Consider the following 27,221-nt stretch of genomic DNA (forward strand, 5'->3'; position numbering starts at 1 on the left):
ATTAGCCAATGTCAAGTTTGTAGATATTTTCAAGTTAGGGAAAATATAAGTAAGGACTTCGTCTATGCCGGCGCTCGCCGACATACGCACGGCGCCCCTTTAGAGCGCTTCCCAGTTAGTTCCAGCATGGTTCTAGCACCAAAAACGCCAGTGAAACACAAAAACCAGCCACTTTTAACAAAAAAAAAAACGCTCCAAAAAGGCACCACACGCGCGCCATCAAACGCTACACAGACAAAGTCCACCTAGTGCGTAGCCTCTCAAACTCAAACAGTCCTGTGTTGCCAGATCGCCCGATATAAGACGATTTTAATCTTTTTAACCCCCGATCCAAAAAGAGGGGTGTTATAAGTTTGACGTGTGTATCTGTGTATGGCATCGTAGCTCTCAAACTAATGAACCGATTTTAATTTAGTTTTTTTGTTTGAAAGGTGGCTTGATGGAGAGTGTTCTTAGCTATAATCAAAGAAAACCGGTTCAGCCGCTTGAAAGTTATCAGCTCTTTTCTAGTTAATGTAACCTTCACTTGTTGGGGTGATATAAATTTTTAATTTACACTTGTATTATAAATTGATTAACAAAATAAGTTATAGCTATTCAAAGACATTTCTAAATCCGTTGTTATATTACTATTTTACATATTGATTTGTTTTTCTTTTTCAGGATCAGCAGTCAATTTATTCAATCAACAATTATTATTACGATTCTTTTTAAGCTTAACTAATGGGACAAGAAAACTGTTTAAATTTTTGTATAATAAAGTGCCATATTAACCTGTGCACCTTATTACTTTTATTTTCCACGAAAAATAAGGAAATGTTACTTTTCTCGTGAAAATGTTACATTTTGAGATGTCTCGTGTTACAATTGACTATCTGCCACTGGCAACACTGAGTATAATAGTTGTTATCTGTGTTTGTCATAGTTGTGGTGTGTTGTCGTGGTGTTGTCTTGTGATGTATTTTTCTAGTATAAAAAGTTAATAATTAGCTACCTATTATATTATTACGTATCAGAAATTCCTCAAATATTCTTGTGGTTAAGTAGTAGTTATCATACAGCAGTGGCTTAAAAACAAAATGATTGACTTTGAAAGAACATGCCGGACATGTATGAAAACAAAAAGTGAAGCCGCTCTAACAAATTTATTTGGCCCGGTGAAAATCGAGCGTAATTGGTCATTAAAACTAGCAGATTTAGTTAAGGAAACTATTACATTGCAGGTAATCGAATCAAATGACCTCTATTCGTTATAGTTAAGTAATGGCATGCAATTGTGATAACATGACACTTCCAATTTCACATAAGCTGCATAAACAGTACTCGCTACTCTCTTGAGTTTTTAATATAGGTAGTTTATAGTCAAAAAAACTGGTGATATACTAGTGGTTAAGACGTCCTTTTCGGGGAGTCGCCGGTTCGATCCCGGGCACACACCTCTTTTTGGAGCTATCTTCATTTTAAGCAAGTAAATATCACTTGCTTTAATGGTGAAGGAAAATACTGTGAGGAAACTGGCATGCCTGAGAGCTCTCCATAAAGTTCTCAAAGGTGTGTGAAGTCTGCCAATCCACACTCGGTCAGCATGACAGGCTACTAACAAAACCTATGGTATTAAATATTAATTATAATATCTCTTTATTATTGCAGGCTACAACTTTATTATTTTACAACTAGCACCTTGTTATTTTAAAAAAGTGCAATGCAATAAATATATTTCAGATTCTGATAGAATAAACATGGTTTACATTTTTCAGATAACTGAAGGAGATGGCCTACCCCAAAATTTGTGTGATGAGTGTGTAACAAATCTCCAAAATATGTACACATTTCGCAGCCAAGCACTCAATTCTGAAAATGCGCTTAGAAAATTAGTTTCTCAAAGTGCCTCAATAAAAAATGAAACAGATTACAGTTTGAAGCATGAAAATGAGTTTGAATATCTTGAACATGCATATGACGATTTCATATTTGACAATCAGCCCCCAAAGGAAGAAGCTAACAACGATGTATCAATGTTTATTTGCAATATATGCAATAAAAAGTTCACCAAACGTAAGAAGTTTTTGAAACACTTATCAAATCACGAGGATCCACAAATTACTTGCCCAATTTGCGATAAACAATTTCATAGACAGTCAACACTAAAAAGACATTTAAATAAGCATTGTGAGACTAATAGTACATCTAACCTTAATAATAGTCTATTAGAGAATACGGTAACAGATTTGGGTGTAAAAGTTAAAGTAGAAAATATAAGCGATCAATATAAATGCTCTGAATGCAATCTTATGCTTGAGAACCAGAAATCTCTATTACTACATTCTAAAGAGCACCATAATATTGATTTAGATTTAGAAGAGCAAGTATACAGATGTGTAGAATGCTCAAAAAGTTATACAACGGAACAGAGATTGATGAAACACATGGCAACTCATTACGGAAACGGAAAAAGTAAATTAGACAGTGAAATGTTAGAAATAAAAATTGAGGGAGAGCATTACGAATGCCCAGAATGTCATGTTGTGTTTGAAAAACATAGGTCTTTAGCGTCACATTTGAAGAAGCACAAAATAAAAGTTGGTTTAAAAAGTCAGGGCACATATTATTGTGGGTATTGTGATAAACGATTTGCCTTAAAGACACTGCTTAGAAGACACATGAAGTTGCATACAGAGGACCGTCCGTTCAAATGTACTCAATGTTCTCAGTGTTATACTCGTCAAGACCAATTGGTTATGCATATGAGTAAACATGATGGTAAAAAGAGATATGTTTGCAATCTTTGTAATAAAGGTATGTTATTTTTCACATATTTTTAGAATCATGAAAATTTGATTAACAATTGCACATCGATATGCATTGTCACATCCCTCTTCTTTTAGAACTGCTGAATTTTGTTATAAGAAGATACCCTAACATGCTGCCCAGAGGTTTGGTTCTCATTTGTGTATTAACCAATCAAACTCAATAGACATTTTTGGTTTGGTAGACTGAAAATGTGTAGTTTCAAAGTTACAACAGCTCAAAAAACCTTTCAAACCTTACAGAAATTTTGATAACCACACACAGATGTTTGGTTGGTTAATATAATACCTACAAATGTAAACCAAACTAACCTTAACCTAACTAAAAAATAAATTAGCTCCAAGCTGGCAAAAGGCCAATTTTCAATTGTCAAATAAGTATTGGATAGAATCAGGCGTTACTTTGCGGAAGTTCATGTTTAGCAAGAAACAGTTAAAAATTATTTTGCTATAATCCGCCAACAGGATAAATCTGTATGGTCAAACATGCAGTTACAAGCTAAGCACCGCTTACCTTCCCAACCAAGCAATAAAGCCAAGTTCCCAAGCAAGCACTGCCACCACCATTCACATGCAACACCACACAAGACTTTTCCACTACTCTCGACGCACGTTTCGCCCCGACACCGGAGCATCCTCAGGAGATTTTGACTTTACAATGCTGTATTGTCAAGTGACGTTCTAATCAAATGCGCGGTATTATATACTGTTATTTAGTCCCACAACTGTTGCCCCGCCCATTACCCCCCTCACCCCCTGTACTACCCCCGCCCCCCTCCAGTCTACCCCTTTCAAACAAACGAAGCAACGGTGAATTTGAAACATTAACTTGTTCATTGAGTAATTTAAATTGATTATTATTATTATGTTTTATTATTTCTAATTGTTCGAACATGCTCAATCGAAGACCTTTATCGCAAGTGTGTAGGATTTTATATGAATGGTCGGATGATAATTTGTGTCCACTATCTAGGAGATGTTTAGCAAAATGTGATTTTTGGGGTTGGTTGTTCCTAACCGCGGCTAAATGTTCTTTGTAACGTGTTTCAAATTTACGACCCGTTTGACCGATATATGTGGCTTTGCAGTCTGAGCATTCGAGTTTATAAATGCCGGATTTTTGTTTGTTGTTTAATTTATCTTTACCGTTGCAAATATTTTTAAGTGTATTATTAGTCCTAAATGCAACATGTATATCATGTGCTTTAAGTGTCTTAGCTATACGCTCAGACTGCAAAGCCACATATATCGGTCAAACGGGTCGTAAATTTGAAACACGTTACAAAGAACATTTAGCCGCGGTTAGGAACAACCAACCCCAAAAATCACATTTTGCTAAACATCTCCTAGATAGTGGACACAAATTATCATCCGACCATTCATATAAAATCCTACACACTTGCGATAAAGGTCTTCGATTGAGCATGTTCGAACAATTAGAAATAATAAAACATAATAATAATAATCAATTTAAATTACTCAATGAACAAGTTAATGTTTCAAATTCACCGTTGCTTCGTTTGTTTGAAAGGGGTAGACTGGAGGGGGGCGGGGGTAGTACAGGGGGTGAGGGGGGTAATGGGCGGGGCAACAGTTGTGGGACTAAATAACAGTATATAATACCGCGCATTTGATTAGAACGTCACTTGACAATACAGCATTGTAAAGTCAAAATCTCCTGAGGATGCTCCGGTGTCGGGGCGAAACGTGCGTCGAGAGTAGTGGAAAAGTCTTGTGTGGTGTTGCATGTGAATGGTGGTGGCAGTACTTGCTTGGGAACTTGGCTTTATTGCTTGGTTGGGAAGGTAAGCGGTGCTTAGCTTGTAACTGCATGTTTGACCATACAGATTTATCCTGTTGGCGGATTATAGCAAAATAATTTTTAACTGTTTCTTGCTGTCAAATAAGTTTTATCTGAGGAATAACTGACAGATTTCTTATGCAAAAACTGTCAATACATCATATTCATTCCTCAGATAAAACTCGTTTGATGATTGAAAAATCGGCTCTTAAATAAAGCATCTTTATCTTGAAAATTTCAGCATTTACTCAGCTGTGCAGTCTAAAAGACCACAAAAGAACTCACACGGGCGAAACTCCCTTCCTCTGCTCCCAGTGTGGGAAAGGCTTCAGTAACAACTCTAATCTGAGACAGCATTTGAAGCGCCACACGGGACTTAAGCCATTCAGCTGTAACCTATGCCCAAAGAGTTTTTGTACTAAAGGTACAGTATCTTATTTATACCAGCTCCTTCCTCAGTATTTAAGGTGGAAGCGACGGGCCTGCCCGAGAAATTCAAATTTAATTTGGTTTTTCGCAATTTGTAAACTTATACGACAATGTAGGTTTATGGTATTTTAATTGTGACAATGGCAGTATCATCCTCACAGGTTTATATAAAAATCTTTACTTGAAAGGGTCCAGTTTAAAAAATTAATTCTAGTAACGACTAATTTGTGAGAATAGTCGATACTAGAATTAATTTCAAATAATAAACCATAATATCTTAAAATACAAATATTATGGTAGTTAATTATTATACAATTTTATAAATGCATTTTTTGTAAATTTACACGCGGTTTGTAAAATAACATGCATTAGCAATTATTACAGTTGGGATAGTCAAATTGATATAGAGTTTATATAAGACAAATCATACATTAAAATTTAAACAAAAAGTAAAACATATCCCACTTAATATTATAAACGCGAAAGTTTGTATGGATGTTTGTTACACTTTCACGCAAAAGCTACTGGACGGATTTGGCTGAAATTTGGAATGGAGATATATTATACCCTGGATACTCTTTCATTTTCCTATGTGTTAACATATGCCTATGTGTTAACATAGGCTACTTTTTATCCCGGAAAATGAAAGAGTTCCCACAAGATTTTAAAGACCTGACTCCACGCGACCGAAATCACTAGTAATAAATAAATAAAAATATTGCTCATTCATTTCATTATCATTTTCAGGTCAGATGAAATCCCACATGGACACCCACACGGGCGTACACCCGTACAAATGCCATCAATGTGGTGCAGCCTTCACGAAAACAAACTCCTTGAAGAAACATGCTATGATACATCTTGGAGTCAAGCCATTTGCTTGTGATAACTGCAGTATGAGGTAAAATACCTATTTTTTTAGGGATCAGTACCTCAAAAAGAAAAATATGTTTAGTAAATCACATCATAGATGGCGCTGTCCGTTATTAACTCGCAGTGTTGTACAGCTGTTGGAGTGATAAATTTTCATTATAATCGTTTGTTTTAGTTGTATTTCTTGTACGATGGTACGGAACCCTTCATCTGCGAGTCCGACGGTTTGGGCTATGTCAGTGGCCTTGGTTCTCCAGTGGATTTCTTCATTTCGGATCATATGTTCATTAATTTACTTGATTCTCATCTATTTCTTGTAGATTCTCATCAAAAGATCACTTGAAGCGCCACCAGCGCACTCACACGGGGGAGAAGCCGTACCGCTGCCCGCACTGCTCGCGAGCGTTCACGCAAAGCAACGACTTGGTCAAGCATGTTCGCACGCACCTGGGTCAAAACATCTATCAGTGAGTATGATCTATGTACAAGTGTATGTACAAGTTAAAAATTTATAACACCGCCGACAAGTGAAGGTTTACAGTAACTAGAAAAGAGCTGACAACTTTCAAACGGCTGAATCGATTTTCTTGGATTATAGCTAAGAACACTCTTGATCAAGCCAAGCCACCTTTCAAACAAAAAACAAAACAAATTAAAATCGGTTCATTAGTTTAGGAGCTACGATGCTACAGACAGATACACAGATACACACTCATACTTATAACACCCCTCTTTTTGGGTTGGGGGTTAAATAATGACTTATTTTATTTTTTGTTGTTTCTGTGATTTTATTTTTGCTGTTTTATTTTTTGAAGTAAACATTTTTTAAATATGATTATATTGTGTACTAGCTGTGCCCGCGACTTCGTTCGCGTGGAATAGTGACTTTTCGCGGTTTTTATATAGCCACGGACGCTCAGGCGCGAGGCGCCGTGATTCTTTAAATTGACATAACTTTTTTATTTATGAACCGATTGACATGAAATAAACACTAAATCCTAAGTGAAGCTTACTACAATATATTAGTGAAAACCGTATCTAAATCGATTAAGCCGTTTCTGAGATTAGCGTGCACAAACACACAGACAAACAGACAAACAGACAAAAAAAAAATTAATTACAATTTCGGGTTCGGCATCGATATAATAACAACCCCTGCTACTTTTTTTTTTATATATTTCCATTGTACAGACACCACTTTTCTACAATTTTATTATATGTATAGATATTGTAAATAAATGAGAGAACTAAAGTAAAACTTCTTTAGTTGAGACTTGAGCGATTGCTTGAAAGTAATTCAGAGCTAAGCTTATTGCTTGAGCTTTTTCCGGGCGGAAGTAACGTTCATACGTCACTTCCGCTGAAAATAACCGCCAAACAGATCGGCTGTTTTGAAGCCGTCATTTTTTGTCGAGGCGATACCATGTAGTACTATAGATTAAAAATTCTATTGTTTAATTACTACCTGCATGAAATGATAAAAATCCCTTGCTGGCTCATTTTCAAAAAAAGAATACTTTAACTGTGCGTAAAGGTTACATATACATTTTTTTTAACTAACACTCAAATGTTTAAAACTCAACCTTTTTTTTTCAGATGCACGGTGTGCCAAATGAAATTCCGCCTTATGAGGGAGCTAAAACGCCACTACCCTATACACTACATCAATGGGGCCGATCCCACCCCTGCGCAGGAAATCGAATCACCCCTTGTCATACTCAAGGGGTGCTCCGACCAAGATAATATAGAGGCTAACAACATACCGTCAGACAGACAAATAACAATCACGTTTAATAGTAACGTTCTAGATAAAAACAGTATCGGTGACATAACTATTAATATAGAACCTGGGAAGATAACTAATTAATCGTTTGTTTTTATTGCGCAAGCAAATTAAGCTTTTGGTTTTTTTTTTCTCGTCTGGCTTTACACTGATTAGCCAATGTCAAGTTTGTAGTTATTTACAAGTTAGGGAAACTATATGTATAAGTATGGACTTCGTCTGTGCCGGCGCCCGCCGACATACACGCAGCGCCCCTTTAGAGCGCTTCCCAGTCAGTTCCACCACCAATAAACACCAGCAGAACACAAAAACCGGCTACTTCTAACAAAAAAACCAAAAAGTCAAAGTCAAAATCATTTATTCAAAGTAGGTACAATTGTACTCTTTGTAATGGTCGAAATTGTTAAATTTGTACGATATAGTGGTGATAATTAATTACGTAACTTAAAATAAAGCTACGAGGGTTCCAAACGCGCCCAAGTCTGAGAAGAGCCCGCAACAAACTCAGCCGGGTATTCTTTTTTTATTATTATCACCACTTTACAAAAGCTGACTGGCAACTCATTCCCAACCTTTCGTATCATTTCAATAATCCTTTACATTATAATAGGATTAATAGGTCACAACACGCGCGCCAGCAAACGCCACCACAGACGAAGTCTTTTGGTTTCTTGTATATCTGATGTAATTAGCGGATGTAACCTTGAGTGCTCGGACGTCCGACAGAAGCCGCGTCTGAACGACTGTGCACATCCATCTGTCGTGGCTGTCAGCTACGTCCTATGGTTTGTTTTTAACCCCCGACCCAAAAAGAGGGGTGTTATAAGTTTGACGTGTGTATCTGTGTATCTGTGTATCTGTGTATATGTGTATCTGTGTATCTGTCTGTGGCATCGTAGCGCCTAAACGAATGAACCGATTTTAATTTAGTCTTTTTTTGTTTGAAAGGTGGCTTGATCGAGAGTGTTCTTAGCTATAATCTAAAAAAAATGGTTCAGCTGTTTAAAAGTTATCAGCTCTTTTGTAGAAAAGAAGGTTAGATAACCGTTAGGTTCATAATATTATGTCAATAGACAAATGTCAAGCTGACAAGATGGACGTTGCCTAAATATTGTTTATATACTATCTCTATGCCTAAATACATAATTATTTATTTGAAAATGATGTTTTGGAAAACTCAGATACTTTGGATCGTCGGGGGTGTTATAAATTTTTAATTTACACTTGTCGCCTTGATATGTCAGCTTCTGATTTATAATTTTTAATGTAAGCATATACTTAAGAAAGCTATGGACCAAAAAACTGAAAAGTTTCATCCTATTATTACGCCTTGTAAAATATATACTTAATGTAAATAATTATTATGATAATATTAATATTTTATTTATCTTATTTAAATAATATGTTAGTGAAGTTATTATTTTTTAAATTATGACTAATATAAGAAATAATAGTTACATTATTTTTACTTGTATGGTATGTAAGTGGTGTTTGTTTGCGCAGAAATCTCGAAATTAAATTTATAGGGCGGTTAAAACTAGTGCCATCCTTTTCTGTGAGGAACATTGTGAAAAGGATGGTAATAATATTACACCCTCGATTTACACCCTCTATGTACTTCACACTAGATGGGTGATTCCGCATAAAAATAGTGTTCTATAAAGCTATCAAATTTAGTATGACAAGATATCAAGTTTTTACAATGCAATTTTTGACCAGAATATCTAATCAATCTGATTGGGTGAGGAGGGATTCGCTTACTGAATGAGCTTTACTCATTTGACATTTATTTTCAAACCATTGATGTTTTGCTATGAAAAATTACTTTGATATCACGAAGTGAATCAGCAATGTAGAACCAACCAATGTCAAACGAGTGATGGCTTACATTTAATGATGAACACTGAGCGAATAACCCCACAAGTCGTTGGTTATTAGAAATTCTATTCCTTTCTTTAATTTAGTTTTTTCCGCCTAAGTAGATATTGTCCGAGTGGATAGCTATACTACGATTTACGTATTTAAATTTATTTATATTAGGAAAACAAATGATCTTTATTATATTAAATTAGTAAATAATTAATATATTCGCCGAATCTATATCGACAGTGATAAAATGCCTTATAGATAGCCTAGCTCTGTATAAGAAAATGTTAGAAATGCATTTGATAGTGTAAATAAATTATTTGAACTTTATTTTGCAAATTGTGTTTCTTTTGGTATAACCCTCATCAAAATATTGTTTAAATTCTCCTTATCCTCCTCAGTTGTGGACTTTTAAAAAGTGCGAGACGGACTTGCAGACGAAGGGTTCCGTACCGTATTTAATACTTAATTTTTTGGGCGGCCATTTTGAAATAAGCCATCTTGGTTTTTTATCGTTTGTTAAAGCGGCAATAGAAATATACACTGAAAATTTCAACTTTCTACCTTCTGTGGTTCATGAGATATTGCTCGCTTACGGACAGCAGAGGTTATACCGCTGTCATAAATCTGTCTCGTTTTAACTGAAACTTAAGCAAATATTACCGTGACTTAAGTCTGAGCAAACTCAAAGTGCGGTCTATAGATTTCAACATAACTACTCAAGTGGGGTGGAAAAATATTGTCTTGGCGTCTTGCTAAGGTTCCATTAAGTAGGTAGGTATTTACTATAGACATAGAGGGGCTCTTGTATCAAGGATGCTGCGTAGACGTGACTCGATAAGAATGCCAGGAATTGCCCTCATTATATTTTGTGTTTGAACCGAATTTGCCGGTCAAATATAAACCTTAAAACTTATAAGATAGAGATAAAATTAGGTAGTTTGGTACGATTTATTTGTAATAATTTTCTTTGTAAAGTAGGTAATTACAATCTCACCTGACGATTACAAAATCTAAAGGCATTATATAAATGCTGTGTGCCTGTCTATCACTTTTTCACAGCCTGTTTAAACGATTTTGACGAAACCCGGTACAGATAACTTGATCCCATAACCGGGCATAGCTATTTTTTATATCGGGAAATCAAAGAGTTCCCACGGGATTAAAAAAACTCCTAAATCCACGCAGATGAAGTCGTGGACATCATCTGGTAAGAAGCTAATATGAAAATTGGTGACTTGGATTGGATAGCCAGCTAATTCTCTAATCAACATAGACGTAGGCGGTAGGTATAGTACGCGACAGGTTGAGATGGCTATCGCGGTATGAGGCGGGGGACGCCCCGCACACCCTCGCTATCTCTGGGGCTGTGTGGTGTGCGGGGCGTCCCCATCCCGATTGCCATCTCGACCTGTCGTGTACTAGGTACGTACGTCTCATTCAACTGCGTTAATTTTTTACTAGATAATTTTTTTATTATGAAAGGGTCAATGTTGGACTTACGACTTATTACAAAGCGCTCATTCTTTTCCAGAAGTGTTTTCCCAAACAGATTCCAAAATTGCTGGCCTAAGTACTTATTAAATTTTGTTTTGGTAGAAACCGTTATTATTTTTTAATGCCAATAAATTCGGTGCATAGACAGTACGCAAATGAATGACCATTTGAAAAGGCATAGAGTTTGAGTTATAAGCGTTACCCCTCAACTCAATTCGTGAGATACAGAAAAATGTATTCGTATGAGTCAAACAAGTAGATTTATCACGTTAGCTCTGCTCCCATAATCTATGAGGCTAGGGCGGGCGGGCTAAGGCGGGCGGGCTGTTATCACTACGCGGGCACAGTGCGCAGTGATCTCCCGTCGGCGCCGCACGAGGTAAGCCTTCACAAACCCAGACCTTACAATCACTTTACAGTCTTTACATATTCAATTTTAACAAAAAAAAACCAATATATACCCATTATTTAATTCAATACGTATTTTCATTGAAAGTTTCATTTAAAAACACGCATTTTTAATGTTAAACGTGTTGTATATTTTTTATTGTTGTGTTTCGTCTGCCTGTGTATTTTATGGCTGGAAGATTTTTATCTTATTGAACGATTGCCTCGATATGGTGATTTCTATTGTTTGATGCTTTGATAAAATGTTTGATGAGTTTGTTGTTTTAGAATTTAGATACGAGTATTAAATTAATATACCTACTTAAATGCTTTAGACGGGTTTTTTTTAAATCCTTTATTATGTGTATATAGATGTACATTAGATATAAAAAAACAAACTTACCTAGATAACCTAACCTACTTATAAGTAGGTACTAAACGACGCAGTAAAATAAACAAGTGTAAATCAAAAATTTATAACACCCCCGACAACTGACAAGTGAAGGTTACAAACAAGCGGCTGAACCGATTTTCTTGGATTATAGCTAAGAACACTTGATCAAGCCACCTTTCAAACAAAAAAAAACTAAATTAAAATCGGTTCATTAGTTTAGGAGCTACGATGCCACAGACAGATACACAGATACACACGTCAAACTTATAACACCCCTCTTTTTGGGTCGGGGGTTAACAAACGAATACCTAATAATAATTGACTTTAACGATACTTGAATTATTGATTATAATATTATATATATTAATAATTGATTGTAAACGATACTTTACATTACGATGCATACTTTATCTAGGTACCATAGAAAGCTTTCTGAGAGTTCTCCATAATCTTCTCAAGGGTGTCTGCCAATCCGCACTGGGCCAGCGTGGTGGATTATGACCAAAACTTGTTAAAGAAGGTTTTGTATTAATTTTTGTATTAATTTATACTAGCTTTCTTTTTCTGAGGGGACACCCGTACTCAGTAGTGATCCAGCAAGCGATTGATGATGAGAGATAGTTCTATTAATTTATGCAGATAGATAGATACTTACCTTCAAAAGGTCCCTAGTGTCCATCCTACGATTAGGTAGGTACCTATTCTAACTAGATTCAGTTAATTATGCGCTAGGAATATTAAGCGACTGAACGCTTGACATATTTTATCCCCTGCTTTTCTCTTCGAGGCTCCATTGCACGAAGTACAGTCAGCAGCATAATACCTTTGTAATCTTTTGTATCAGTTATTTTTTATACTTTATAAAAGAAAACAAAGAAATGGCAATAGCGTAAATTGAGAATTTTATAGCGTAAAATAGTAAAAGATACGAGTAAATTCCTAATTTCGAAACTAGAAACTTTCGCAATAATTAGAAAAGTGTAAGTATCCAAAAAGAGTAGATAGGAAGGTATATACATGATTCAGAAAAAGCAAGGATATTTTGCTTATATATTTTAATTTGTAACCTGTGGTTGTGACAAATAATTGAGATGTTCTCCCGAAACTTGCGCGAGGAACACAGGCCACAACGCGTAAAGGTTTATCGAGAGGTTTAAGCCAAAAAAAACTAATGGCAAAATAAAGATACGAGCTCGTCTAAAACGTTCTAATGGCGTGGCGTTCTCCAGCGACAGCCACCTGTCTCGTCTCTTAACAGCGAGCTACAATCACTTGTTGCGAACTGTACTTGATACGAGCTCGTCTAAAACATTCTTGCTAATGGCGTGGCATTCCCCGGCGACCGGCGTGCTCAGCGAGCCTGTAGCCACCTCCCTCGTCTCTTTACCCGAGCTAAGGGTCACGTAAAGCTCTTTCATAATGATATCCCACTTGGTCCCACGTCAACTTTCGTTAAAAGTTCACAATATATTGCAAATAAAACATCTGACTGACGCTAGAGGTCAACGAATGTTCCGTAAATAAATCACTCGAAGTCAATTCCCCGTCGTAGGCGGGGCATTGACCCGAGTTTTGCACGCTATACCTACAAGTCGGGTTTGAAAAATACTAAATCACTAAATCACAACTGTAGTTTTAATACAAGATAAGGCAAATGATTATTGGCATGGGATTGTGTTAAGGTAGCTATTAATAATAATAATGCTAAGGTTTTTGCTAGCGTTCTGGTTACACATTACACCTCCTACTTAGATTTCCAAAATTCACACACTTTTGAGAATATCAACACTCAGTCATGTAGGTTTCCTCACGATGTTTTTCTTCACCGTTAGTAAATCAGTGACTTATTAATTTAAAACGGACAGAACTTATAAAATTTAGAGATGCGTGCCTGAAATTGAATCCTGAATGCCTCGAAGACCGCAATCTGACGTCGGGCGAGTTTCCATCCTTATGTCGTCGACATTCCATCCACACGCACGAAACGTTTTGCGTCATCATTCCTCAACGCATGGCTATGGTTTAGAATACTCTTCCGCGATCTGTGTTTCCTACCAATTACAATTCGGGTATCTTGAAACAAGAGTGGATCGGCACCTTCTAGGTAAACGCGTCCCATCATAGACCACATCATCACTTTCCATCAGGTGTGATTGTGGTCAAGCGCTTGCCTATAGTTAAAAAAAAGAGGAGACTTAAGTCTTAACTACAAGTAAATATAATATTATAATTGGTTCTTTATCACCCTACAAACAAGATAACATTGTTATAGGAGCACGATTGCTTGTTATAAAATGGGCTAAGTTGATAGTAGCTCCATAAAGCCTTTATGATGTGAGCAGGGGAACTTCGCCGAACATGACGGAAAGTTACTTAGCGACGAGTAGCTGTTGTGTATAATGAACGCTTTTAGCTATCAACTTTCTGTTATGATACATAAGACGTAACTACGGCTATTTTCAGAACAATAGCTCAATCGTTAAAGGAGCTGACAGAAATCCAAAAGGTCGGTGGTTCAAACCGCACCCTTTGCACTATTGTCGTACCTATACCTATTCCTTTTTAAGGTTCCGTACCTCAAAAGGAAAAACGGAACCCTTATAGGATCACTTTGTTGTCTGTCTGTCAGTCTGTTTGTCTGTCTGTTCGTCCGTCCGTCATGTCTGTCAAGAAAACCTATTCGGTACTTCCCGTTGACCTAGAATCATGAAAGGCAGGTAGGTAGGTCCTATAGCACAAGTAAAGGAATAAATCCGAAAACAATGAATTTGTGGTTACATTATTTAAAAAGAATTAAAAATGTGTTTTTTCCAAAGTAAGATAACTATACCAAGTGGGGTGTCATAATATGAAAAGGCTTGTACCTGTACATTCTAAAACAGATTTTTATTAATTTTTATGCATAATATTTTCTGATTTATCAAGCAAAATGTCGAAAAAAAATCCTGAGTAGGTACGGAACCCTCGGTGCGCGAGTCCGACTCGCGCTTGGCTGGTTTTTTATTTTTTGTGAGGAAAATCCGTCATCGTCCACCGGCCACGGGGAGCACAGTGGTTATAGGTACCTATACAGGGTGGTCAAAAAGTCGTGGATCAAACGAAATAGGGAGATAGAGGAGGTCATTTCTAGCAAAAAAAAATTCTACAGCATGGCCATATTTAAATTGCCCTAAGAGTTATGAATATTTTTGGGTTTTTTAACAAAATACCTGATTCTCTTACAATTAGACTAATTAAAAAATAAATGAGATAAAAAACAATAAAACAAACGATGCTGTGTCATTACTAGATAATGTATCAGCACTACAAACCTTCTATTGAGGCTCTGGCTACCAAATTACAAGAGCAATTAATTTTTTTCCAAAACTTTTAAAGCGTTACCAAAAATTAAATGTCACTTTAAAAGCGCACTGTGAAAAAAAAATGTACTACGGAAAAGTGACCCTGTATTAGAAAAACTTGCTGATTTAATACCAATTTAAATGAGGTATAACACATTACTCTTTGTTTCGTAATTCTGGTATTATAATCGTTTTTTCATATCAAGGTGCAAATCTCAGTAGATTAGTTTAATTCAAAATAATTTTGAAGATTATCATGCTGCTAGTTAAACTGCTAGTTTTTTGTACGTTGGAATGCTAGAAACATCACTGTGCTTGTCACACTTAAAATTTGTGAAAAGAACATATTATACTCTTCACTACCACCACGTGCCAGAACTACCCAGAACGCCCTCTTTTCTAGGAAACAAAAGGATAAAGAATCTATGCCTCTCTTTCACATCCTTCCTTATTCCAACAATGCAAATAGAAAGGATGATTAGTGTGAACGAGAGGCATAGTTTCATTATCCTTTTGTTTCCTAGAAAAGATGAACTACTTGCAAGACGGGCGTTCTGGGTAGTTCTGGCACGTGGTGGTAGTGAAGAGTTTCTGTTCTTTTCACAAATTTTAAGTGTGACAAGCACAGTGATGTTTCTAGCATTCCAACGTACAAAAAACTAGCAGTTTAACTAGCAGCATGATAATCTTCAAAATTATTTTGAAGTAAACTAATCTACTTAAATTTGCACCTTGATATGAAAAAACGATTATAATATCAGAATTACGAAACAAAGAGTAATGTGTTATACCTCATTTAAATCGGCATTAAATCAGCAAGTTTTTCTGATACAGGGTCACTTTTCCGTAGTACATTTTTTTTTCACAGTGCGCTTTTAAAGTGACATTTAATTTTTGGTAACGCTTTAAAAGTTTTGGAAAAAAATTAATTGCTCTTGTAATTTGGTACCCAGAGCCTCAATAGAAGGTTTGTAGTGCTGATACATTATCTAGTAATGACACAACATCGTTTGTTTTATTGTTTTTTATCTCATTTTTTTTTAATTACTCTAATTGTAAGAGAATCTGGTATTTTGTTAAAAAACCCAAAAATATTCATAACTCTTAGGGCAATTTAAATATGGCCATGCTGTAGAATTTTTTTTTGCTGGAAATGACCTCCTCTATCTCCCTATTGCGTTTGATCCATGACTTTTTGACCACCCTGTATACTCCTACCACAAGCTTTACGCTAAGTTGGAGAGGAAAGGGGAATATTATTCATAACTAACACATGGCTAATCATTTTTAAAGAAAAACTATCGATAAGTTAACATGGCTAATCATTTTTTTTAATCTGTCGATAAGTATAACTTTATTAGGTAGGTACTTCAATTTCATTCATCTGCTTTACATAAAGGTGTAAATACATAGTTAATTAGTATTATTCATTATGTCCTTTATTATATTAAAACAAGATAACTCTGTTATGGGAGCAAGATTGCTTGTTATAAAATGAGTTAAATCGATATAGTAGCTTAATCATAAGCCTTTATGATGTGAGCACGGAAACTTCGAGGGAACATATGACGGAAAGTTACTTAATTACGAGTAAGTTGTGTTTAACGAACGCTTTTAACTATCAACTTTCCGTTACGGTGTTGTGGTACTTCATGCGATTTTATCGATAAGTAGCTTTAGTATAGTATTAGAAAAACAGTTATATCGTCCTTCTACCCTATCTTCTATTTGGGGGGTCCTTGAACCCCGGACCCCCCAAATAGAAATTGAAATGCCGGCGTCTAACTTAGTAAGCCTGTCTTGTACCTGGTAGGTAAATTAATTTCTAGCTGATGCCCGCGACTTCGTCCGCGTGGATTTAGGTTTTTAAAAACCCCGCGGTAGGTATACCTTTCATTTCCAGAGTAAAAAGTAGCCTATGTCACTCTCCAGGTCTTTAAAACTGTCGGTAACCATTCAAAAAATTACGTTGATCCGTTGCTCTGTTGCGACGTGATTGAAAGACAAACTAACAAACCAATAAACTAACAAACAAACACACTTTCGCATTTATAATATGGGTCGGGATGGGTCAGTATTAAAGCCCCATACTAAGGAATTTGACAAAATCCAATCCATTGGACGAAGTCGCGTGAAAAAGCTAGTCGATTAATATGAAAGCCAGCAATAAATCCATTTTCCAATATTTCTATACAATAAGGTTAGTATGAGATTACGCTAACGTTGATAGTATTCGAGCGTCGTTTTAATGGCTATCGTGCCGGTATGGGCTCCTGCAGTGTGATCCGCTAACTCAGTGTTCAACACTGAACGAATAGCCATCGAGCTCATTAATTGACATTGGTTGGTTCTACGCCGTTACTTCACTGAGTGATATTAAAATAATATTTTGGTGAAAACCTTCAATGGATTAAAAAAAAATTGATTGTCTGTAAAGTCGGTTTACTGACGATAGTTGAAAGTGACAACAAAGGCCGATTGTGCTTCTTTGTCGCTCGTTCCGCGCTCTCGCTTGCACTTCAAGCCTTACATGGAACGCCTCAGAGCGAGGCAACGCCGCATGAGTCATGTTTTTTCGTGCGTGCAGCCGGCTCTATCGAATTATAAGACGTTGTCACGTCAATAAATGTCAAACTAGTTCAGTGGCTATCAATCAGTGTTGAAAATTGAGCTAGCAAATCATGTCACTAATTGTAGAGTTCGAGAAACAGCGCTCAAATTCTATCAACGTTGGGTCGATGTGAAATCTCATATGAGCCAAACCTCTCCAGCCCAGCTCGATAAGCCTTAACCCCAACACAAAATGCTTTATTTGATAAAGGTCCATTTTACTTTGACGTTAAAGTGTTTTGATGCTCGAACTCTATCAACATTATGTGAACTCTCATAAGGTTAGTATGGCATTTTCGTTGGCGAGATGTGAAATCTCATACTAACCCTACAGGAGTCAAACCCCACCGGCCCAGTTCGATAGGCCTTGACCCAACACACAACGCTTTATTAAACCCCCCCTCCCCCCTTAGAGTCGAGCTTCTTCGATAATGTCCTTCTAAATTGAAATTCTTCCCGCCCAAAGAAATTTTATCCTTTCATTTTTATTGTTTTGCGAAAATCACCGCGTTTCTCAATTTAACGATGCTACACCCTGCAGGTTTTCTCTAGTACCTACTTTACCTACCTTATTACACATAGTAACGGATGGTAGGTAGGTATTTAAGATAGGCATGCATTATTATCATCATCGTCAACCGATAGACGCCCACCGCTGGACAAAGGTCTCTTGTATGGAATTTTACACGCCATGTCTGAGGCCATCATACAACTAACATGACAATCAATATTGGTATAGGACGGCATTTTTTTTAAAGAATATTAGCCATGCTAATCATGACTAATACTCCCCTTTCCCCTCCAATTAAGCGTAAAGCTTGTGCTAGGAGTGGGTACGACAATAGTGCAACGGGTAGGGTTTGAAACACCGCGCCGACCTTTCGGAATTCAGTCCGCTCCTCAACCGTTAAGCTATCGAGGCTCTAATTTTTTTAGTTATGTAGGTATTTTGCAATTTCCACATTTGGCCTTGTGGTGTCTAGGAGCTTTGCCTGTAGGATGGTAACCATGTGGTAACCTTACCAGCAAGGCTGTACCGCCATGCGGTAGGTAGATATAGCAATCCGATACGATGCCATTCCCCGTAGAAACGTTAATTAGAGGAATGGTATAAGAACTGCCATATCTCTTCCAAGTTAACCTTCTTCTTTCTTAAACTGCGTCGTACCTAAGGTTGTAATCAAGGACTAACGGACAGAAGGACGGACAAAGTTGCACTTTGAGAGTTACTTTTTTTTTATTTTTTTTTATTCACTATAGGTAAGCGCTTGACCACAATCACCTGATGGAAAGTGATGATGTGGTCTAAGATGGGACGCGTTTACCTAGAAGGTGCCTATTCACTCTTGTTTTAAAGATACCCGTATTGTAATTGGTAGGAAACACAGATCGCGGAAGAGTATTCCAAACCTTAGTCATGCGTATGAGGAATGAAGACGCAAAACGTTTTGTGCGTGTAGATGGAATGTCGACGACATAAGGATGGAAACTCGCCCGACGTCTTGCATTTTGACTTCATTACAATTTTGGCACGAAGCCCTAAAATAGTATTTATCAATTTTCCAGCCATGGTGCACTACACGACAATAACACCAGAGATGAGCGAAGGTGTGCTTCGCCACCTGCGCGACAGCTTCTTTGCGGATGAACCTCTCAACAAAGCAGTGCAGCTCTGCCAAAGGGGACAACCCCATGCTGCGCTCGAGCGGCTGTGCGCTGCTACCATGGCAGATGGACTGTCCATCGCGGCTCTTGACCAAGACACGGTATGGTAGTGGTAGATAGGAGAGAGACATTCATCTCCCAACAAAGCAGCCGAAGATTAGGTATACTTGCCATGGCAGCTTGACTATCAGACTGTGTAACTGTAACACGGTAGAGAGACTGCCCTGTCTTAAAAACAAATTAAAGGGGGTTTGTCATATATCTTTACCCTTGGACTCATTTTCTTTTAGTATAATGGGTACATACCAACCTTCTCATTAATAGTTACTTCAGTTATTGTATTCTGTGAAATTTACGATTTTCAGGCTCCCTCTAAGCTTTCGTTTTTTTTTTAATTCTAGTATTTTTAAGGGGCTTTTATAGGTGACCTATATGCCAGCCCCATGACCCATGGAACAATCTAAATTAATATTAAACTAGGTAGTTAAAACTTAAACTACAATAATTTGAGAAAATCACAAATTCATACACTTTAATTGCCGAAATGCTCAAAGGTCTGTTTAAAATACAGTTGATAATTACCAGTATTCATCAAAAAATTTAGTTCTCAAATTAGTATTTCTCTCAAATTATGATTGCGAACACATGCCATTAGTAAGCGTGACAAATTATCTACGTTACCACGTATACCTACTTCACAATTGGGAGAATCCCTTCTTTCGTAAATTATTTTAACCGATTGTCCAAACAATTATAATCAACCCCCTTACTTTGTATCGATGACAGTACCCTAATATTATTATGTTTATAGGTACTAGGCGTGGCGCTGAACGGGATATTGTGACCCGGGGATATCGAACAATCTATTGAGAAAATCCAGCACTCCTCTGATGCAAAGTTTAATAAGGTACACATGTAAATCTATACCTATGTATTGCATGGAAGAAAAATTTGATCATCCACGCAGTATGCTTTTGCTACCTACCGAGATATTTCCCAACGAGTCACACCTAGTATAATGACCGGAGAGGAGAGGAGATGTATAGGTACATACCAATCAGATTTTTAAAACTTGACGTGATAATTTTTTCACACATCTTTTATGAATCTGATTTGTCGACTGGACACATCTCCTCTCCTCTCTACTTATGTGGATACCAGGCCTAACAGCACAGAGTAGCATGTGCTAACAGTGTGACTCGTTGAGAAAAAAATTCAAGACCCCAACGAATCACACCGTGACAATATATTGAGTGTGACTCGTTGGGAACTCACCTGACGTGAAGTGCCACGTTTAGAGTTGCAAGCCTCTTCAAGTTATTTTATAAAACATACTAGTTGATGCCCGCGATTTCGTTCGCGTGGATGTAGGTTTTTTAAAATGGAGATAGATTATACCCTGGATTAGCCTATGTGCTGATCCAGGGTATAATCTATCTCCATTCTAAATTTTTGCGTGAAGGAGTAACAAACATACACACACACACACACACACATACATACACACATACACACAAACTTTCGCCTTCATAATATTAGTGTGAGTGTGATTAGTGTGATGTGATAAAACTAAAAATATTATGTTCCAAAATTTTAATGCACGAAAACTGAACTAAAAGTGGCGCAACCCAAATTTTACATTTTTTCAAATTGAATTCCAGATTTTTACGATCCTGTACACCGTGAGTCGTGACTTGGACTTGTTCAACACGTTCCAAGTGGACCGCATCCTGGAGTGCCGCATCATATCCGTGTCGCAGCAGGCGCGCGGCAAGGGCCTGGCGCGGGAACTGATGAAGAGGAGCATTGAGACTGCTATGGACAAGGGCTTCAAGGTTTGCTATGCCTCAACAGTTACACTACGTACCGCCCAGCAGCCTTATTGTGTGTATTGTAAAGTTGTTGTGTAAAGTTTCCTTTTTTTATGGTAAATGATGATGCAGTCTAACATGAGAGCGGACTGATGGGAATATTTATTTCTTTCAAAAGGTCGCTTATCTATACTAATCTATATCTATACTAATAAATAAAATTGGAGTGTCTGTCTGTAATTTCGAAATAACTACCTCATATTAAGCTCATATGGTTATTTGAACGATACCAACACTGAATCACACGTTTTTAAAATTTTTGTCTGTCTGTCTGTCTGTCTGTCTTTGGTCTGTCTGTCTGTCTGTCTGTCTGTCTGTCTGTCTGTCTGTTTGAAAAGGCTAATCTTCGGAACGGCTGGACCGATTTTGACGGGGTTTTCACAGACAAGTAGAGAATTGACCAGGGAGTAACATAGGCTACTTTTTTAACCGACTTTCAAAAAGGGAGTTGTGTTTTTCTACCTATGTACACCGAAATCTCCGAGATTTCTGAACCGATTTGCGTCATTTCTTTTTTAATCGATAGAGGAACTTCGCGACATTGTTTCATAAAAAATTTGGAGTCCAGCTCTTCAATCCTGATGCTGCAGGAGATCTGACCAATCCACGCGGGCGAAGCTGCGGGCATCAGGTAGTGTTGAAATAAAGTTTGTCATTTTTAGTTGTTCAAGGTGGATGCAACGGGTGCATACTCGCAGCGCATCTGCAGCAGCCTGGGGCTGCGCGTGCTGACGACGGTCCGCTACGCCGAGTACTGCGACAGCAGCGGCGTGCCCGTGTTCAACGTGCCGCCACCGCACGACTCGCTCGCCGTCATGGCGCTCGAGATCCCGTAGCCATACCCTAACAGACTAACCCCATTGGAGGCCTGAGGTGGCATCATTAAATGGGATTCCCGTTCCCTATTACGTTTTTTCGAGGAGGTCCGTGGAATAAAAAATCTATATAACTTACCTCTATTCTATCAAAACTGTTTCTACTAAAAGAAAAACGCTTTCAGAAACTTAATACAAACTGATTTTTATTAAAAAAATCTACAGAATTTTAAAATGAAATAAAGCTTTTGGAAAAACGTTTGGAAAAATATCTTTTTGCCCCACGGATGGTGGAAACGAAGAGCTGCTGAGGTGAGATGCCGAAGAACTTGGTGGCATTCAAGGGAAAGAGACTGCGATCTGCTCTCTGGTCCTTTTTAGTCCCTTGGTGGCGACCTTCAGGGGTAACCAGGGGTAGATTGGAAAATAGCGGTAACTTATGAAAGTTAACCACCATGTTAGAGTATATACTGGTTGTCCACAGTAAACGTCTCATTTGATATTTAAAAAATAACGTTTATTTGGTTACAATTATTATTTATGTAGGTAGTAGGTACCTATATTATTTTATTCTAAGTTATTGATGTAATGTGAATTATAGTTGTTAGAAATTATAGTTAAAAATTAACAACGCGACGTAACATCATAATATTTGTAACCAAAAAAATCATAATCATAAAAAATATGATAACGATATTTTTTTTGGTTTACCTACTATAAAACAAAAAAACTTTTAAAATGTAAACTAACTTAAATGTAAAAATTGCTTAAAGTTTTTGCAGGTGAATGTTAGCACAAAAAATAATTTTACTGCACAATTATTAATCGTGTCTCAAAATCCTCCATTATTTTAATAAATGTTAGGAATTGGTTAGTTATAAAGATTAATATTTACATATTTTTTTAAAGAATATTAATTATTAAATAAGCTTTGTTAATTTGCTTGTACTCGTGACTTATATTATATGAGTAAGTTAGGTTTTTTTTTAAATTTTTAGACATGTCTCGGATAATTAAAGGACGAAAACAATGATGCTCGGAATCTAGATGTCTCTGATATTTTGTATAGTTATTATAAATCTAAACACAACACAATTATTATTGTTTTATATAAAACCATTATATAAACCCTATTATTTTCTATATTTAAAAAAGTTTTGTAGACTGTTTACAGTGTTTATAATCTGTAGCGTGAGTGTAATTTTATGTAGAACAAGGATGTTAATATTTATACGAATATTTACATAAATGTATTAAAAATATACACTATCAATATAAATGTCAAGATCTATTTCTATTAGTGTTTGATGTAGAAATTGTTAAAAACCTGTATTTAATAAAGATATAAACATTAAATAATAAGTATTTGATTTTTTAACCTTCTTTACTTTGTCCATTTGTGACAAGTTTGTGACATATGTAACCTCTATTTGTAAAGAAATTCAATATGAGATAGAATAAAATATTACAACTTAATATATTCACAGTTTTGTGAAGTAATTATTAAATTGCAAACAGTGCCCTCTTATGAGAATTTGTTGTTTTTTTGATACGAGTAACTTGCGTAAGATGACGCTATATATCAGTGGCAGCAAAATAATATAATATTAATACTCAAAGAGTAAATTGATGTATATATTGATATATGATAGATATATATAGGTATGTTGTAGAAAAACTGAACTAGCTTTTATTATTGTAGGTAAATTGTAGTTTATGTTTGCAAATTGCAACCTAGGTACAGTTCACGACCTAGGTGTCTGAAAGTACAAAAGCTCACCCCTAGATGGTGCTGAACGTTATAGTTAAAATATAATATTGCGCTTTGGAGATTCTCTCTGGTTGAATGACTATCGCCGTATCGCAAAGTTTAGTTATCGCTTCTCGGCCTTTTGGCTAAGATCAAAGTGTAGTATCTGTTCTTTTCAGCTTAATATCTGAAAGTTCCCACACTGTGGGACCAGTATATTAAACTGATTTTTGTAATTCGACGGGATGTTCGGGGCTCGCTCCACTCCCGTCACGGGTCGGCCCGGCATTGCAGTGCCGCCGGGATCGGCCCACATAATACAATGATGATGAATGAACTACTTACAGCTCTTTGAAGTCGGATCGGATTAGTTAGGGTAGGAGTAGGTTATAGAGATTATGGTTTACACTAATATTACGAAAATGAAGTTGTCCCCCTTGTCCATAGCTAACATATTACATAGCTACTACGATCTAAAACATCTTCGTTTATTTATTGCCTTTCTACATCTGTCTGTCTGTCTGTCTGTCTGTAACATTTTTGTGTTTTCACACTAATATTGTTTATTACTGGCTGAAATTTAGAATGGGGAATAATATCCTGGATCAACACGTCATAGGCTACTGTTTATCTCATAAAATCAAAGAGTTCCCCCTTGATTTCGAAAACCTAAATCCACGCGGATAAAGTTGCGGGCATCCATAATCCACATAGTTACTTTCATACACACACACACACACAAACACATACACAAACAGACACACACACACACACTTACGTACGTAACATAAACTTACAAGCGCATATTTAGTTACGTTTGTTTTGTATTACCCGAGTTTGGAAGCGCTGTTTCCCGAGACACAGTTTTTACTACGACTAGTTCGGGATACAGGTGCACAGTAATGTTTTGTTATTAGGTAGGTATAATTAATTTAAGTCAATGTATTGTTATGTTTATGTTATATTTGTTATTGTGTATATTATATATTAGGATTCTAGTATATAACATATTAGGATTCTCCACAATGTCGAAAATCCTAATATATTATATACTATCGCACACTTCACCGGTAATGATGTAAAGTGTACACCATTACCGGTGAAGTGTGCGATCACCACAAACGCGGGCGCCGGACAGTCGCGCACAGAGCTGGGAGTCTGCCAACATTTGATTGAAACGATCTAGACTACGTGACGCCTTTGCGTACATTTTGTCTAGTCAGACCTTTAAAAAGTTTACACATTCATTTCAAAAAAAATTTGTTTACCTCATTAGGTATCTACCGGCTACCAGTGGTGACGAACTTCCAAAAACTTTGATAACCTCTACTGACCACTGAAGCGGTGATAACCTAGTGGTTAAGAAGTCTGTATGCTATTCGGAGGGTAGAGGGTTCGATCCCGGGCATGCGCTCAGCGCTACGCACCTCTAACTTTTCGGAGTTATGTACGTTTTAAGCAAAAAGCTTTCAAAATAACCCCCAACTGTGGTCAATATGCGCGTTTTTAAGAGGGCTCTCTCCGTCACTCGTTTCATACAATCGTAGTTCCAATTTAATTTGAATACTAAGCAACCAAAGTCCATGAAATTTTGCAGACATATTCTACAAACTAATATCTATGTCTGTGGTTTTCCAGATTTCTGTTAAAATATTCGGTTTAAAAGTTACGCGGTCTTAAAAAATTTCATACAAATCTTTGAGCCCCTGTAATTTTAAAACTACATATTTTTAGAAAAATCTAAAACACCACAGACACAGATATTAGTTTCTAGAATATGTCTGCAAAATTTCATGGACTTTGGTTGCTTAATATTCAAACGAAATTGGAACTACGATTGTATGAAACGAGTGACGGAGAGAGCCCTGTTAAGCGGATCATTTTAAAAAAAACGAGCACAGCTGCAGCACATTGGTAATTACTCTGGTGCTGCAAATGTTCACCGGCGGCGGTAAACACTTCACATCAGGTGACCTATCCTCGTTTCCCATTTATTTATATTAAAAAAAAAAAACAGTCAATCCTGATAAAAATATTTCTACTGTGCTAATTAAAATCAGTCGTAGCATCGTAGCACGGCTACGGCGTAGCTGATTGTATTTGCACAAGAAATGAATCCGTGCAGATAATGGTAATAAATTATATCAATACAAGTTTGTTATCTAGGTGATTTTATGACTCCGGTGTGATCATTATTATATTGGTTTTATAGTGCAACTAGCTTATACAAGTGACTCCGTCCGCGTGGACTATACAAATTTCAAACACCTATTTTTATCTTCTTGGGGGTTAAATTTTCAAAATCCCTTTCATAGCTGATGTCTACGTTATAATAGCTATCTGCATGCTCAACCCGATCCGTATATTGAGCTGTGCCACGGGGTGCCTTGATAGATCACTCAGTCAGTCAGACTTTTGTTTTATTTGACTTTTACTTAACAGGGCTCTCTCCGTCACTCGCTTCATACAATCGTAGTTCCAATTTCATTTGAATATTAAGCAACCAAAGTCCATGAAATTTTGCAGACATATTCTAGAAACTAATATCTGTGTCTGAATAAATCTGGCATGAATAAATTATCTAGGTTAATTAAGAATTAGGTTAGGTTAAGAAGGGTTATTAATTATAATATTTAAAGTAAGTATGAGTTTATTAAATTTGAGCCCTCCAATCTCCTCTGAAATAAAATATCATTTCAAATATATAAAATCTCCTATGGACAATAACTTAAACCTGAATTAAATAAACTCACTAAGTAGACACTTTTGAAAATAGGACCATCACGAAATGAAAATTACAAGAAAGTATGTATTAAATCGTAATCCATTTATAGACATTCTACTTACATTTTCTACTTACTAAAATAACTATTCACTAATCTGTGTCTAATGCGGCTAATTCGTTGCTTTACCCTAAAAAGAATCCATTCATCGGCCATTTTTGGCAAGATATCAACCTAAATAAATTGCTAAACATTAAAAGAAAAACCCACCCCTCGTTCGAAACTTGCCATGATTCACCACCCCCGGGGTATAAAAGGCGAGGGTTTCCCCGAAGTGCTCAGTCGCGAGCTAACAGGGTAGGGGAAGGTTACGCGTCGCGTCCGTAGAAAACTTTTTACGTAACATGAACGATCAAAATTTTCCGACGTGAAGGTAAGTACAAATCGTAGTGAAGTTGTAAAATTAGAGGTTATTTTCTCGTTACTATTTCCTCATTTAATATAACATTATTATGTTCTAGATAACGCCCGCGACTTTGTCCGCGTAAGTTTCGGTTTTAAAAAAAACCCGTTGCTTTTTAAATTTTCAGGATCAAAGTAGCCTATATA

At 36.7% G+C, this 27,221-nt stretch overlaps 1 protein-coding gene, 1 long non-coding RNA gene, 1 other non-coding gene and 1 pseudogene across 4 annotated transcripts; 3 read left to right on the top strand and 1 right to left on the bottom strand.

Annotated features, from left to right (window-relative positions):
• The first annotated feature begins 930 nt into the window (after nt 1-930).
• On the top strand, nt 931-26,495 carry LOC123872927 (zinc finger protein 883-like). Of its 2 annotated transcripts, XM_045917531.1 has the most exons (7): nt 931-1,223; nt 1,758-2,796; nt 4,850-5,032; nt 5,785-5,938; nt 6,231-6,377; nt 7,507-7,779; nt 26,485-26,495. In XM_045917531.1, the coding sequence occupies exons 1-6, from the start codon at nt 1,080-1,082 to the stop codon at nt 7,775-7,777; spliced, it is 1,938 nt and encodes a 645-aa protein (XP_045773487.1). In that variant the 5' UTR covers nt 931-1,079; the 3' UTR covers nt 7,778-7,779; nt 26,485-26,495. The 2 variants fall into 2 exon arrangements, with proteins under 2 accessions (XP_045773487.1, XP_045773486.1); XM_045917530.1 differs by lacking the exon at nt 26,485-26,495 and having other exon boundaries at nt 7,507-7,917.
• Nucleotides 11,397-22,771, top strand: LOC123872930 (annotated as a pseudogene).
• Nucleotides 13,843-25,878, bottom strand: LOC123872931. Its single transcript, XR_006797568.1, has 3 exons — nt 25,812-25,878; nt 19,674-19,677; nt 13,843-13,852 (listed from the first exon to the last, which is right to left on the bottom strand). It is a non-coding gene; the product is annotated as an uncharacterized LOC123872931 (long non-coding RNA).
• On the top strand, nt 24,016-24,208 carry LOC123873474. Its single transcript, XR_006797694.1, has one exon. It is a non-coding gene; the product is annotated as a U2 spliceosomal RNA (small nuclear RNA).
• Nucleotides 26,496-27,221: the final 726 nt, after the last annotated feature.

Source organism: Maniola jurtina, chromosome 16 (genome assembly GCF_905333055.1).
Source record: "Maniola jurtina chromosome 16, ilManJurt1.1, whole genome shotgun sequence".
NCBI classification, from domain to species: Eukaryota; Metazoa; Arthropoda; class Insecta; order Lepidoptera; family Nymphalidae; genus Maniola; species Maniola jurtina.

What these genes read in the sequence shown, in the direction of transcription:
- LOC123872927 (XM_045917531.1), top strand. Translation starts at nt 1,080, where the DNA reads ATGATTGACTTTGAAAGAACATGCCGGACATGTATGAAAACAAAAAGT. An exon ending in AGGAAACTATTACATTGCAG is followed by an intron (nt 1,224 to 1,757) that starts GTAATCGAATCA and finishes TACATTTTTCAG; the next exon opens with ATAACTGAAGGAGATGGCCT. An exon ending in CTGGGTCAAAACATCTATCA is followed by an intron (nt 6,378 to 7,506) that starts GTGAGTATGATC and finishes TTTTTTTTTCAG; the next exon opens with ATGCACGGTGTGCCAAATGA.